General features: G+C 33.0%; 1 protein-coding gene and 1 pseudogene across 2 annotated transcripts; one reads left to right on the forward strand and one right to left on the reverse strand.

The window, feature by feature from the left end:
- Positions 1–1,093: 1,093 nt before the first annotated feature.
- On the reverse strand, positions 1,094–13,163 carry LOC126779068 (spliceosome-associated protein CWC27 homolog). Of its 2 annotated transcripts, XM_050502881.1 has the most exons (10): positions 12,982–13,163; positions 12,673–12,781; positions 12,109–12,209; positions 11,560–11,710; positions 10,457–10,655; positions 9,192–9,322; positions 7,974–8,235; positions 6,941–7,138; positions 1,859–1,987; positions 1,094–1,262 (listed from the first exon to the last, which is right to left on the reverse strand). In XM_050502881.1, exons 1-10 carry the CDS (start codon positions 13,021–13,023, stop codon positions 1,112–1,114), a joined length of 1,473 nt encoding a protein of 490 aa, XP_050358838.1. In that variant the 5' UTR covers positions 13,024–13,163; the 3' UTR covers positions 1,094–1,111. The 2 variants fall into 2 exon arrangements, with proteins under 2 accessions (XP_050358838.1, XP_050358837.1); XM_050502880.1 differs by lacking the exons at positions 1,094–1,262; positions 1,859–1,987 and adding an exon at positions 3,726–5,128.
- A 1,751-nt stretch (positions 13,164–14,914) lies between these two features.
- LOC126779025 (NADH-ubiquinone oxidoreductase chain 6-like) lies at positions 14,915–16,043 on the forward strand (annotated as a pseudogene).
- Positions 16,044–16,494: the final 451 nt, after the last annotated feature.

The following is a 16,494-nucleotide window of genomic DNA, read 5'->3' on the forward strand; positions in this document are numbered from 1 at the left end:
ATCTATATAAGTATGTATTTACAAAAGAAAAGTAATATATGTAGTATATCAGTTGTCTGGTTTCCATAGTACAAGCTTTGTACAAGCTTAATTTGGGATCAGATGTCCGTGTGTGAAAAATGTCCCAGGATATTATTTATTATTATTTATTTATTATTTAAATACAAGGAAAACCTTTATAAAATTGCGGAAAATTAATTTTCAATGTTCAAGATTAAATGATAACAAACAAGCGTACTTGTACATCGCTAATGCTATAATTACACCAACTGACCCATAAACTTTGACCGACGATCTTTGACTCATAAGATTGGTTTAAACAATGACTCATTTGCAACACGTATTTCATCTTTTAAAAAAAACCAGTATTGTATTAAATTAATAATATATAAACTGTGTTGTTATTTCGCCGTTATTTGTATATACTAGACCAGGGGCTTAGAATAAATCAGACAGCATCATTTGTAGATACTCGATGTACCAGGATTCGGTAGCAGGGCTTTGTGCGCGTCTGGGTGAGTACCACCCACTCATCAGATATTCTACCGCAAAACAGCAGTACATAGTATTGTTCCGGTTTGAAGGGTGAGCCAGTGTGACTGCAGCCACGAGGGATATAACAACTTCGTTCCCAAGCTTGGAGGTGCATTGGCGTCGTAAGGAATGGTTAGTATTTCTTTTTTTTTCGGACTGTGTATTGCTGTTGGCCCCAGTGGTCACTACAGCGTCACTGGGCGGGATAGGCGAGTTGAACTCAGCCGGATGTTGGGAGCCACACGAGGGGCTCAAGAGAAACTTACGTCCTAAGCTTCCTGTGAGGCCTGACCTCGGCTTAGGACGCCGTTGAAATCGGGTGGGAAGTATTTCTTACATCGCCAATGTCTATTGGTGACCACTTAATATTAATAAATAACAGACCAATGGCCTAAATTCAGTTGTGATTACCAAGTTTGAACCCTCACTCATCAAAGTAGATTCTTGTCTAACCGCAGGGCAATCTTGGCTTGACTGCAAAGTTTAAGCAATCTTGGTAAATTGCAAGCAATGTTTTTTTTAATGGAAATCTATGACACTCAATAAAACCATATTATAATTTAGTAAATAAAACTGTTTATTTCTTTTTCTTTTTATCCGTTTTGTCTCTCTTTCTCTTATTGATTGGGTTCCGCGGGTCGTAGATGTCGAACCAGTCATCTCCTTTCGAGGAAGCGTCTTTCGCAACCACTGAACCCTTATCCTCGAAACGAAGTGTGTGTGCCAACCTGAAAAAAAATATAAAAAAAAAATTGTATTTGGAACATTATCATATTTTGACAGAAGTAATTTTTTCGAACCTTTGAGTCTTTGAGGCAGCCTGCCTGCATATTACTATAGTGTAAGATATTGCCTTATATACAGTCAATATCTTGTCAACATTGACTTTTGCTTGAACATTACTTGAATCCATTGTTAAGCGTGCGTTTAGTTAAATAACAAGATTTCTTTTAAAAATCTTTAATTAATTGTTTACTGTAATGCAGCTGTACCCGCGTATTAGCTCACGTTTTAGAGGGCGGTATCACATAAGTAAGTAACAACAAAATAGTGCTATTTTTAAATCTATACAAGCAACAAATGAGACATTTTTGTTATAATATCTGAGAAAATATACCATATAAGCCAATATACATGAAACTTACATCAGGAGACGGTTTTAGTATATAATATTATGTATATAAAGGGCTGCGCTTCGCAGTTTCACCCGCTTTAAAATAATCTTCGTACGCAAATCTATTATTAAAGTAAAACGAATTGCTCCTTAAATATATTAACCGGAAGTTAATAATTTTAAAAAAATGTATACAATATAAAAAGTTACCAATCATCAGTGTTGATGTCTTCGTCACCAGCCTCTTCACTTGGCTTCACTTCATCAGCCTGACCCTTTTCTTTGATCGCGTGCAATTTAGTTTTGAATTTCGCCAAAAGTTTTAGCGTGAATTCCTCTCTACAACAATATACAAATATACAATACTATATACAAATATAAATAGGAGAGACGGGCTTGGGAGGGGGCGGGTATTAGGTAAAAAAAGTAGCCCATACCCTTCCTTGATATTCAAGCTTGATACATACCAAATTTTATCAAAATCGGTTTAATGGTTTAGACTTGAATGCGTAACACACAGACAGAGTTACTTTCGCATTTGTAATATTGGTATATATATTTACTATCATAATTGCTATAGTTAAAATATAGTTTATTCAAGTAGGCTCTCACAAGCACTTTTGTATCGTCATTATATAATTATAATATAAAGCAACCGGTTCGGAATGTAGATTCCTACCGGGTAGAAACGGTAAGACAATCAGTAGTTACTCTATTTTTTTTTTTTTTTTTTTTTATAGAATAGGAAGGCGGACGAGCATATGGGCCACCTGATGGTAAGTGGTCACCAACGCTCTTAGACATTAGCATTGTAAGAAATGTCAACCATCACTTACATATCCAATGCGCCACCAACCTTGGGAACCAAGATTTTATGTCCCTTGTGCCTGTAATTACACTGGCTCACTCACCCTTCAAACCGGAACACAACAATATCAAGTATTGCTGTTTTGCGGTAGAATATCTGATGAGTGGGTGGTACCTACCCAGACGAGCTTGCACAAAGCCCTACCACTCTTTTTAACAAACAATAAATGTACTAATATGGGTATTATATGGTTCAAAACTAGACGAGAACCACTGAATTTTCCTTTGCTTAATTAGTTTTTATAATACATCTCTTGCTTGACGGTGAAGGAAAACATTGAACCTGCAGAGCTCCAAACCGGAGTAGGTTTAGAGCTCTGCAGGTTCAAGAGGTGAGTAGGGCTTAGCCCAGCAATAGGACAATTACAGGCTGTTTCTACTACTAACATATAAGCTAGCTAGCAAAATCTCGCAGACGTTGTTCTGTATGATTTTGTACCAATTATAATGGTGATCGAGTAAACGGTATTAAAGTGCTGCCATCTAGCGGCAAATTAAACAAAATGGAATTAAAAAAAAAATACTTTTATTTGCCATAATTTGCCACATGGGTAAGTAAGTCAGTGTAGCAGGCACAAACGACAGTTACCAAGACTGGTAGCGCATTGACTATATAAAGGAATGGTTGATAATAATAATAATATCCTGAGACATTATTCACACACGACCATCTGATCCCAAGCTAAGCAGAGTTTGTGCTATGGAAACCAGACAACTGATATACTACATATACTACTTTTTTTTTTGTAAATACTTACATAGATAATACATGTATACATACTTGTATAGATAATTACACCCAGACTCAGAACAAACAGACATGTTCATGCACACAAATGTCTGGGTGGAATTCCTGGGTGGGAATCGGTCCCACAACCTTCGGCGTGAAAGGTAAGTCCCGATATTTCTTACAGGTCCAATATTTGTGGGCCGAGTCTGTTTTATTTAAAACACATAGTTTTAAATAAAAATAAATTTTGTTTATTATATTTATTTATATAATTTTTTTAAATCACAGTATCTTATTATTTGCAATTTACGATGGAAACAAAAAAAAACATAATTGTTTATTAAGAAATTTTATATTACAATTATTATAGAATTAATAACAGTTTTATTTTATTAAATATGAAAATAACAAATAAAAACAGATTTTACACAAACATATTCGTTGTAATAAGATTTAAGAAAAAACAAACGATGATGATGATGCCCGCCTGACCGACTTCGGCCACGGCAGCCAATCTCATGCAAGACTAGCCAACTGCACAGAATTTATTATAGTGCACAAGTGTGTGCGCAAACACAGGTGCACTCTCTCTCTCACTCTCATAATATGATGAGACGCAATAAGATACGATCGGAAACGGTTCAGGCGCAGGACCAACGGCTTTACGTGCTTTCCGAGGCACTGGTGTGTACATACTAACACCTTCCCGTTTGAAGGGTGATTGAACCAGTGTAACTACAGGCACTAGAGACATAACATCTTGGTTAAAACGGTTGGTGGCGCATTAATTTACAGTACCAGTGTCTATGGACAATGATCACTTTATATCAGGTCGCCAATTTGGCAGTCTCCCTGTGCCTGCCTATGTAAATTAAAAAAAATATCTCTTAACTTTGGTTATCAATAAAGCATATTAAAATTTAATAATCGAATATTCAAAACAACAAACAGACTAACATAGTACAGTCAGCGACAGCTGATTCATAAAAACGTAATTAAAAATTAATTCTAATTATGTGAACTCGTAGAATTCATTCGAATTGTTTATTATCGCCTCGTCCCACGGTCCGTAGATATTATCTTTATATATCTGCCACTTCACAAACATCACGGGGCAGTAACCGCTTAGTATCAACACAAAGAATGAAAAATAACACAATAAAATCAACGAAACGGCGTATAAGGCGAGTAAAGTTACTGCTAACGTTACAAAAAATAACGCTGTGAACATTTTCGTTCGTAAAAGCGCTTGGAACAGTTGCGGGCTCAGTACGAAAAATATAACGGATATCGTTAAAAGTACGAACGCGTCGAACGGCGTCGACAAACGAGAAACGAGACATACAGACGCGAATATCGCCGCGTTTATAGACAACGATTTCGATACAAACGCCGCTGGGACGTCATAATCGAAAAAAATCAAATGTATAAACATCATTATAACCGCCCAAGCGTATATCGTATCTGTACTTACGGTATCCGTCAATGTGTGCAATATAGGTGACAAAATATACCCTATGACTAAATAAACGAGAACTATTTTAAAATGCCTCAAAAACGCCCCACCTTCAACACAAACATACAACATATAGCACACACACGCAATCGTTATGGATAGATAAATGACCGTGTGTGTGTGAATCCATTTATTATGCATGTACACGAACAAGATGGCGTATAGCACACACAGGCATAACCTAAGTACGATCCGAAATGAGCCTTGTACGGCTTGTTTTAAAGTCACTTTTTCAACGAACAAGTTCCTCCTTAGGTCTTCTAGGAATTTTCTATCAGTGTAATTGTCTGGATAGTCTCGATTCTCGTAAAGATTCTTCGACCAAACTTTCTTTCTCGGTGTTTTTCGTGTGAACTTTGTTCTGCTTCTGAAAAGGACGCCTCTCTTGAATACCGTTTCTTGGGTTTTTTCTTTTCGTTTTGTACTTATTAACAGCACTAGTACCGTTGGTATGATAATATTATTTTCTATTGTTGATCGCGTTTAATTATTTAGATGTTTTTGTTGATAAGTTGAAAAACAACGTATGGCTACGGGATACCAGGCAGAGGTAAAGCATTTATGAGTGAAAAGTGTAATATATAGCAACAAAGTATATAGTATTCGAGCCACATAAGGGAGTGGTGAGCGTTTGCGGAGAAAGGCGTGACGTCAAGTGCGCCATGACGGTCGCCATCACGGCATACGAATCCTCCTTCAGGCCTATATTTTGAAGTCAACGCACAACGCCTTTCATATATATTTGAAAGAGCTTAGCACAAAGGAATTTCATTACTAATCAATATATAAAAATCGCTTTGCGCGTCTGTTATTTCGTTCTCATAAACTACTTATTTGATTTTGATTCGGTTTTCACGATCATTTAGATAATTTCTTCCGCAATAAATATATGTTATATATTTAATTTAATAATGGTAGTACATTTATATATACGGTTGTATAAATGATATTTAAGACATATATATGTACATAAATGGATGTTACTTTATCTGGGCGAGAATAATAGCTTCGAAACTGTTACCGATCTTGAATGACGGTACATATATGTATGTCTTAATAAAGATCTTGCATTTGACTTCGTGTAACTCGCCACTAGATGGCGCTGTAGCACACAAACTTCTATACCGTTCAACCGATCGCCATGACAATTGGTATTACACGATCAGAACGTCTATCGAGCTTTTTATTTACCAAATAAAATTATAGCTCATCTTAAGAAACAATTGATATTAGACTATACAAGATTATAGACGATAAAACAGCTTGGAGTTAGTATTCACTGATTATGGTACTGTATAACTGACTGTCTGACTGATATCAACGCATAGCCCAAACAACTGCGACTAGCACCATGAAACATTGCTCACATTAGGTAAGCACTAAGGAACGATTTTTGATAATTTAACCCCTAAGTTGTAGAATAGGAAGGCGGACGAGCATATGAGCCACCTGATGGTAAGTGGTAAGTAAGAAATGTTAAAAATCGCTCACATCGCCAATGCGCCACCAACCTTGGAAACTAAGATGTTATGTTCCTCGTGCCTGTAATTACACTGGCTCATTCACTCTTCGAACCGGAAAACAACAATACCAAGTACTGCTATTTTTGTGGTAGAATATCTGATGAGTGGGTGGTACCTACCCAGACGAGCTTGCACAAAGCTCTACCACCAGTAAATTAAAAGTAATTTGTGTTAAAGGGGATGAAAATTCTTAATTTTTGAAGAAAGTACTATGGAAATTGTTATTAAGCAATTCGGAATTATTACGAGAGCCGCCAGTAAAACGCTAGTAATTTTATATAATTATTACATATAACAAAACATGAAGAACAAAACATCAAACAAGAGTAACTACTGACCTAAAAATCTAATACCGGCTTAGATTCTCGGTAGAATCTACCTTCCGAACATTGATAGATTTACATTAAATTTAATCATGTAAAATGTCAAAAAAGTCTTCATAAGATATTAAGGGCCTACTAGATTAATGTATGTATTTATTTAAACCGCAGGTTAAATTATTAATTAAAATTTGACAAATAAATAAATAATACAATATATACGTTATTTTTAATAACATAGAATAATAATGTTTCTCAAAGTCAATACTGTACATACTAAATCTCCTATCTCCCTTTTTATTTATAAATAGCATATAAAGATACATAGATTCTTACCTAGCAGCGCCTTTCTTTGGTATCGTCTCTTTCATCTTTTTATATTTTTCCTGTTCATCTATAAACTTCTTGTACATCTCGTTTTCTTCTTCCAGCTTCTTTGTAACGCTTGGTTCCTCTTCTTTATCATCTTTCGGTTCTTCTTTGGCGCCTCTCATTTCCTTTTTGAGTTTCTTTATTTCGTTTCTTATACGGTCCCTGGAATAATTGGTTTGGATATTATCATATTTGATATCTGGTGTTCAGCAATGATCTATTTCTCTCATCATTGATGTCAGATTTGAGAGATAAAGACGGACACGTTTTTAAAAGCAACACCGTCAATGTTTAATTTGTTTGTAAATTAACGATAGTACAAAAATATTATGATCTTAAATCTTAGTTCCCAAGGTTGGTGGCGCATTGGATATGTAAGCGATGGTTGACATTTCTTACAATGCCAATGTCTAAGAGCGTTGGTGACCACTTACCATCAGGTAGGCCCATATGCTCGTCCGCCTTCCTATTCTATAAAAAAAAAATAAAAAGAAATCATTTTTACTAAAATTATTTAAAATTAATTAAACATTTAAATATTATATATTTGATTAACAGAATATTTTGAAGCCTTTCTATACTAATATATAAGGCAACTTTTTCGTCTAACTGATAAAATTACTAAACCAATATGGATAAAACTCACACCAGCATATGACTTTTCGGAGAAGGTTTAAGTACATAATATTATTATATAAGTAAATGATCATTATTGAAGTGACAAGCGTGAATCTTGTAATGATATACTATATATTTCCTTTCTGAAAATCAATCCTAATCCATACTATAACTAATAAAATAATGTTAGTTTGTTTGTTTGTTACGCTTTCACGCCTTAACCACTAAAGCTATTTTAAAAATTCTTTCACCAATGGAAAGCTACATTATCAGCGAGCGACATAAGCTATATTTTATCCCCGTATTCCCAATGAAACGGGAACTACTCTAGTGAAACCCCGGACAAGTGAAATAGCAAGTCGTATGATAAATAAGCTACCTTTCTTTTGCTCTCTCTATATCCTTCTCTTTCCCGAGATAGTACTCTTCATCGTCGCTTTCTTTCTTCCTCTTACTGTCTTCATCGTCATCATCCGGACTCTTCGCTCTCTTTCTGCCACTGTTTCCGTCCTTTTCTTGCGTGTCTCTATTCTTCAATTTCTCCCGTATGTTACTAACGGCTTGAGCTGTTTCTTCTTTCTTTTGATCGTTCTCTTTACTCGATTGTTCTTCTTTTTCATTCTGTTGTTCTAATTCTAATTCTGTGAATGTAAATAATTCTTTTTAAGATATTAGCCTACCATATACTCTTTTAGTCTGTCGTTACCTAACATTAGTAAAAAATAAGTTATTAATGCAATGACATATACGCTGATATTTGTTCTTTGTCACGGCATACGCATCTTACTTCAGACATATATTTTAAAGTCGATTTTACATCTGAACTCACAATACAGTAACAGTCAGTTAATGTCCCACTGCTGGGCTAAGGCCTCGTCTCCCTTTTGAGGAGTAGGTTTGAACTTATTCCACCACGCTGCTCCAATGCCGGTTGGTAGAATACACATGTGGCAGAATTTCAATGAAATTAGACACATGCAGGTTTCCTCACGATGTTTTCCTTTACCGACAAGCACGACATGAATTATAATCACAAATTAAGCACATGAAAATGTAGTGGTGCTTGCCCGGCTTTCAACCCACGATCATCTGTTAAGATTCACGCATTCTAACCACTAGGCCATCTCGGCTATACTCACTCACAGTGCCTTTTACATATTCTATTTTGAAAAAGATTGGCACAAAGGTATTACTTTATTATATAACATTATATTATATTTTCTTCGAGTAATAATTCTCCAATAAATATTTCACATGAAAAAGTCATTGAATAAAAAGTAAAGCGATTTAACTATGACCATTTTTTATGTTATATTTAGGCGGACGAGCAAATGGGCCACCTGATGTTAAGTGGTCACCACCGCACATTGGTGATGTAGGAAATATTAACCATTCCTTACAATACCAATGCGCCACCAACCTTGGAAACGAAGATGTTATATCCCTTGTGCCTGCAGTTACACTGGCTCACCCTTCAAACCAGAATAAAACAATACTAAGTATTACTGTTTAGCGGCAGAATATCTGATAAGTGGGCGGTAACTCCCAAACGGGCCTGCACAAAGCCCTACCACAAGGTAAATGTAGAAAGAATTACCAGCAGCTGTCTTCTTGCTTAACTTAGGGTCTTCTAGAAGATCGTGCGTTGATTTAGGTTTCCCTCTGAACTCTTGTGCTTCCCCTTCGTCTTCTTCCGCTTCTTCTCCGAATGATAGAAGACCGAAATTTCTGTTTATAATAAAATTAAATTGTTTTAGTAAATAGTTAATCGATTATGTTGACAAAACTTACTAACTGCGTAACCGACATTTAAGGGTTTAAGTAACCCAGTAACGATTATTAATATATAAATAAATAAACTAATTTGTCAACCGATTATTTATTTGTTTATTATCTGTTAACAAGCATTATAATTATAACAAATTATATATTATAATATATTTATATAAAATTATTTATTAGGATTATTGAAAAGAAATGAAAATAAGAGTAAAAAATCTTCATAAACTTAAATCCTCATCAAATTTTCAATAATGATTATGGAAAAAATTTAAATGCCGGTGCAGTTGTTAGATTCTTGTTAACTTTGGAAGTAAAATTAAAGTTAATATACATAGTAGTAGCCTGCGAGTGTCCCACTGCTGAGCTAAAGCCTCCCTCCCTTTTTTTGAGGAGAAGTTTTTGGAGCTTATTCCAACACATATCAGAATTTGACATTTTAATTCATACACGTGTCAGAATTTCAGTGAAATTAGATACATGCAAGTTTCCTCACGATGTTTCACCGTCAAGCACAAGATGAATCATAATCACAAATTAAGCACATGTAAATTCAGTGGTGCTTTCCCGGGTTAGAACCCACGATCATCGGTTAAGATTCACGCGTTCTTACCACTGGGCCATCTCAACTAATCTCACAAAATTAAGTGTAATAGCGTATATTATAAATAAAAATATATTAATTAACAAATATAACAGAGCTACAAGCGAATAGCATTTGACGAGCCGGTTGGCGTGGTTGGTAGATACTTGCCTTTCACGCCGAAGGTTGTGGGTTCGATTCCCACAGAACAGACATTGTGTGCATGAACATGTCTGTTTGTCCTGAGTCTGGGTGTAATTATCTATATAAGTATGTATTTATAAAAGAAAAGTAGTATATGTAGTATGTCAGTTGTCTGGTTTCCATAGCACAAGCTTTGTACAAGTTTAATTTGGGATCAGATGGCCGTGTGTAAAAAATGTCCCAGGATATTATTATTATTATTATTATTATTATAGACCGTGTAAAACCTATTATATTTATTTTTACTGCTGTAATATATTATATATAATATACATATATATGTAATACAAACTCACTTCACCCCTTCTCGTTCCTTCTTTTTCTTTTTAGGTTTCTCTAAGTCTTGATCCTGGGGTTTCTCTTGCACTCTCGGCACGATATCCGTGAAAGGGTTAATTAATACTTGAGTGTTTAATATCTTGTTAGGATGCTCGGGTCTTTCATCGGGGCCTATGAGACCTTCGGATAACTTTAGCACATTGTAAATTGTGTCACCTGAAAAAGTTACATTTTGGTTATGAATGCTTTTGAAGTAATGTCCTCCAGAATGACTTCGGTCACGACGGCCAATCTGAAGAGAGATTAGCCAACTGCGCAGGAGATATTATAGTGCACAAGTGTGTGCGCAAGCACAGGTGCACTCTCTATACCCTAACTCTCATAATCTGATGGGACGCTAATACACATGACACGATTGGAAAGAGTTCAAGTGCAGGACCAAAGGCTTTACGAGATTTCCGAGGCTTGGGAGTGTACACACTTCCAGCTTCCAGACTCTGGGCTGCTACTGTAAATTTTCAGAAAAACTCAATAAGTTTTATTGGCCAAACCTGGGATTTTAACCCAGGACCTCCGGGTCTGCAGCCTTATATTTAGTAACTAGACCAACGAGGCTTCTGAAGTATCACTGGTTTAGAGTTATTCAACTGCAAGGAATATGGTCACCATCACTCATACATTGGCACTATAAGAATTTTTTAACCATCTCTCACATTGTTAATGCGCCACCTATCTTGTGAACTAAGATGTTATGGCATTTGTGCCTATAGTGCCACTGACCCACCGGGTAGGTGGCTCACTGGCTCACCTACCCTTCATACCAGAACACAACATGTGTGTGATGAATCAGTGGTACCTACCCAAACAGGTTGACACAAAGCCCTACTACCAAGAAAATTGTGTTTAAGTTTTACCAATTAGTTATTTGTTAGCTAAATGTTAAATGGTATTGTTTTAAAAAAATAACTTGAAATCTCAGTATTATATAATATTCATTATTTCAAGACTCCTTTGAAACGTCCTTGTTATCGTATGAATATTAAGATTATGTTCTGCGGACCAACTCCAAACAAATGTAATGAGGATATTATAATGCACAATTCTAACTTCTTAAGCTTACCAGTAACCTTTCCAAATATTGTATGTTTGTTTTGTAATTCCGGTGTAGCCGCTAGAGTGAAGAAGAATTGTGAACCGTTGTCATCTTTCCCAGCATTAGCCATCGCCACCAGACCTCGTCGATTGAAACGGAGACGAGAATGAAATTCATCCTAAAACAAATCATATCATCTAATGAATCAATACAACCCATTTTGGTTCGTCATGTCACCATATAGATCTTAAGTTTATTTTAATTTTATGAAGTAAGCTATCTTCCTTTACATTTTTTTTACACACACACACACACACACAAACAACATAATGATAATTGAAAGCATTAATACTTTTTCAATCAATTAATCAAACATTTTTTACTCAAATAAGCTCTTACAAGCACTTATAAATTTTAATTGTACAAGTTCAATTACATTTTTTTTAACTCTTAAACTAAAGTTTGAATGATCTTAATTTTCAAATATCCTAATTTTCTCCTGACCTAAAGATTGTCTTGAAGAAAGTGCTAGAAAGATAAGGCCTTCTGTTCGGCAATAAATAAATATATCCTTACTTTAAATGGTTCTCCGTACACTGATTCTCCTCCAGCACCGTCACCATTTGGATCACCGCCCTGCACAATAAAACCCGGAACTACTCTATGAAATATTGTACCTGAAATTATAAGTTTATAAATACCAATAATGATTATATTTATAACCCTTATTATATTTAAAAGTTGATGCATATTAATCCTACTTTTATAAAAGTGAAATTAAGTTGGTTTTTTATGCATTCTTAACTTCTCAAACAATCATTATAAAATTTTATATACATTCAAGGATACAGAAAAAACCTCATAATATATGGGTAAAGTTGTGGGTGGAAGCCAATATACATCTAAAAAGTCTAAAATTTTGATCTGTGTTACAAAAAGTATATACATAGTAGTTTTTGCTATAAAGACTGTTTAAAAGCACATAATAAAATCATGTATTTATTTACTTAGTTTATTTTTTTCAAGCTAGACATAAATACATTCTTTTTTATTATTCAAAAAAATGAATCCTTAAAATCACTTTCAAATGAATGTTAATTTTTTATATATTTTTAATACTTATAACAGTTTAAAATTTACCATTATAATAGCCCTCCATACATAGTTGTATGAAATTCCTTGACGCTTTCGGTGTTTCTTTCGTCCATAATTCAATATCTATATCTCCAGCTGTAGTTTTTAAAAGCACCTGGAATATTTAATGAAAATAGTTACTAATTAATGAAGCTTGTTAAACCGATTAACGAACTGTATATTAGGTATGGAATGATTAAAATTATGAACAGCTTTTTTTTTAAATTTAGCTGTTTAATGTTCAAGTAAATAATCTTCAGCTAAAACCGAAAAAAAAAATGTTTACTTGTATATAATACTATGTATTCTAAATACCTTGCCAAGCGCTGGTGGTTCTTGGATATAAATATTACTCATTTTAAAGTATAGTAATAAGTCTTTAAAACAATTATCATGTCATATCACAGTTGAATTTATATGTAACATTTATATATAACGTAGTTTATTTTACAAATGGAAAACAAAATAAAGTTTATATCTAAAACTGAGTAGGTACCAGAAGTAACAGACAACTGTCAACTGGAGATTTCGGTATTGCCACTGTCAGTGTCACTATCACAAGTCACCGAAAAAAGTCACCGAATTCATCATTCGGTTCCTGGCAACATCAATTAAAATTACAACGTTTTTAAATATAAGTCAATTATCTCAATTTTGTTAAATTGATTATTTACGTAAAGATGTAAAAAGTTAAAGTTAAGGTGTTTAATAATTACTTTTACTTAATTCCTTGTTAAAAATGAAGTTTTGTTTAAAAACTTTTTGCTCTCGAGTGAGACTAAGTTGTGTTTTCATCTCCAAGGTAGATTGTTGGTATATCGTATATCTATTTACTTTATTATATATATTTACAAATAATCGTGGATGTGCTATTATCCTGTTACACCTCGTGTAAAATAACCGGGATAGACCGGATGGCTGTTCCTTTAACAGTCAATATTTTTGAACTACACTTGGAATTTCAAATTGGATTCTTAAGAAACTTTTAAAGACATATTTCAAGATGTCTTCATGATATTTCTTTGGAAAGACTTTAAGGTCTATGATTAAAGGTTTATGATTAAAGTTTAAACCTAAACTTTAATTACCTAACTTAAAGAACTGGACTTTGGTACTTATGTAATTTTAAAAATTATTTTCGCCGCGTTAGTGAAACCGCGTGTGATTTATATTAACTGTAACTAATATGAATTAACTTAAGTAAAACTTTGGTAATATTTATATTTAAAAAATTAATTTTGTATTCATATAGACAACAACTTATTGTGTTGTTTTGCTAAACTTATTTTGTAAAATTCCACTTGTTGAGACTTAAAAATTTATTTTATGTAACTTAATTATATTTACTTTAAACAAATTGTATTTTGTCGCTATATATTTACTTTAAACGGATGAAATCATCCTGGCACCCGAGCATTTTACATTTTGGAATTAATAATGTAGATTAATCCTTCGTATATACTGGTGGTAGGGCTTTGTGTTCCGGTTTGAAGGGTGAGTGAGCCAGTGTAATTACAAACACAAGGGACATAAAATCTTAGTTCCCAAGGTTGGTGGCGCATTGGCTATAAGCGATGGTTGACATTTCTTACAATGCCAATGTCTAAGGGCGTTTGGTGACCACTTACCATCAGGTGGCCCATATGCTCGTCCACCTTCCTATTCTATAAAAAAAAAAATAATAATAAATTAATATCATAAAAATTAAAAAAATAAATTATTATAGAATTTATTTCTAAATAAATAAAAAAAATCCTAATAATAAAGGCAATGATACAAATAAAGTATAAAATAAAAGATATATACCAGCTTGAATATGTTCCGGCTGATATCCTCAACCAATAATTAATATTAAAGTTGAAATTAATCTACGTTCAAAAAATAAATAAAATTAAATTAAATTTAAAGTTCTAAAAGTTAAATATAATATTATTAATAATAAAATATTATTGATTAAAAATGATTCTCATAAAAATTATTCTTCAATAAACTTTCTCTTGCCATAATTATTAAACCTCTAATTCAAACTCTTAATATAATTGACCCATAAGAAATTATATCACAATCAATTATATATCCTAAATTAGAAAAAAAATATATCATTTAAAATTAGATTTAAAATATTATTATTATTATTTGAACCATTCAAAACAATTTCTTTTTTAAACATAAAGGAATTATAAATATTATTATTATTAAAAACTTTATCATATTAAATTAAATTATATCTTTGCAAATAATCATTTTCATGGGTTCGAATTATGAAACTAAAACAGAAAGACTTAAAACCCCCTCACACACAGAAAATACTAAAAAACAATTAATATATGTATATTATAGTTTATTATTATTGTTAAAAATAATATTAAAAAAAATTCTTAAAACAATAAACTCGTCTTAATAAAACAATTAATAAATGCTTATATTTTGAAACAAAAATTTTATTTCCAAACAAATGTATAATAAAAGTATCAATCAACAGCCAATCGTTGTCCACTGCTGAACATAGGCCTCTCCCAATGTGCGCCAAAGCTCCCTGTCCTCCGCCTTCCGCATCCAGTTGGTGCCCGCCACCTTCTTAAGGTCGTCGGTCTACCTGGCTGGAGGGAATAATAAAATAACCAATCATATATTATTATTATTATAGTTGTTTTTATAGTTTAAAAAAACCTTGGTCTTGTAAATAAAAAATAAGAATTTTCTTTAAAAACATCAAAAAAAAAAAGAACTTCTATATCTCTTACCTCCAAAATTACTATTTTGTTTAAACTATTCTTTGAAATCTTAAAAATATTTTTTTCTTTATTACTAATTTAAAAAAATATAAAGATTTAGATTTTTTTATTATTCATCCTTTTTCTATAGGATTAATAATTTTAATTCAAACATAATTATTATGTTTATTATCTAGAATATTAATATTTGATACATACTGATTTTCTTATATTTTATTTTTAATTTTTTTAGGAGGATTAATTAATAGTAATATTTATTTATGTATCAAGTATTGCATCAAATACACTATTCAAAATATCATTGCTTAATGAAAGATTTTATTTATATATAATTTTAATTATAATTATTAGATATGTTTTTAAAAATTATTATTTTGAATAAACTTTTCAGTTAATGATGAAATAATTAATTATTTCCACTCATTTTTATTTTTTAATATTGAATTAATTAACTAATTTTAATGTATCTAAATTATATAATAAACAAACTTTTTTATTAACCTTAATAATAATTATTTACTTATTTATTACTTTAATTGCCACTGTAAAAATTACTAATATTTTCTTTGGACCTTTACATTCCAATAATTATAAATTAATTACAATTGCAAATGATTTTTTTTAACCTATTCGAAAAACTCACCCTATTATTAAAATTATTAACAACTCACTTATTGATTTACCTTCACCTTCCAATATCTCATCTTGATGAAATTTTGGATCCTTATTAGCCTAATGTTTAATAATCCAAATTATTACTGGATCATTTTATACAGCTAATATTGGGGGTCAGAGTTGCTCGCGTCCGTAGGTTTTACCAAAATCAGGTTTCATCCCTCTTTACCCTACACGTGGCCCCTGGGTGGTGCTAACTGAGCAACATACTCCAGGTGGTAGGCTTCGGCCGCAGCTAGCTTTACCACCCGCGAACAAAGCCGCGCCGCCATGCGATCTGTCACGAGGCTAGATTTACCTAGTCATGTGGCACGTCGTGTTCCCTGTGCGATGTTCTCAGTAGCATATCTTGGGGGATTGGGTCTGTATAGTTGTGCTCTGCATTTGTCGACAAGCTCTGACCATAGTCGTTATGACG

Source organism: Nymphalis io, chromosome 28 (genome assembly GCF_905147045.1).
Source record: "Nymphalis io chromosome 28, ilAglIoxx1.1, whole genome shotgun sequence".
NCBI classification, from domain to species: Eukaryota; Metazoa; Arthropoda; class Insecta; order Lepidoptera; family Nymphalidae; genus Nymphalis; species Nymphalis io.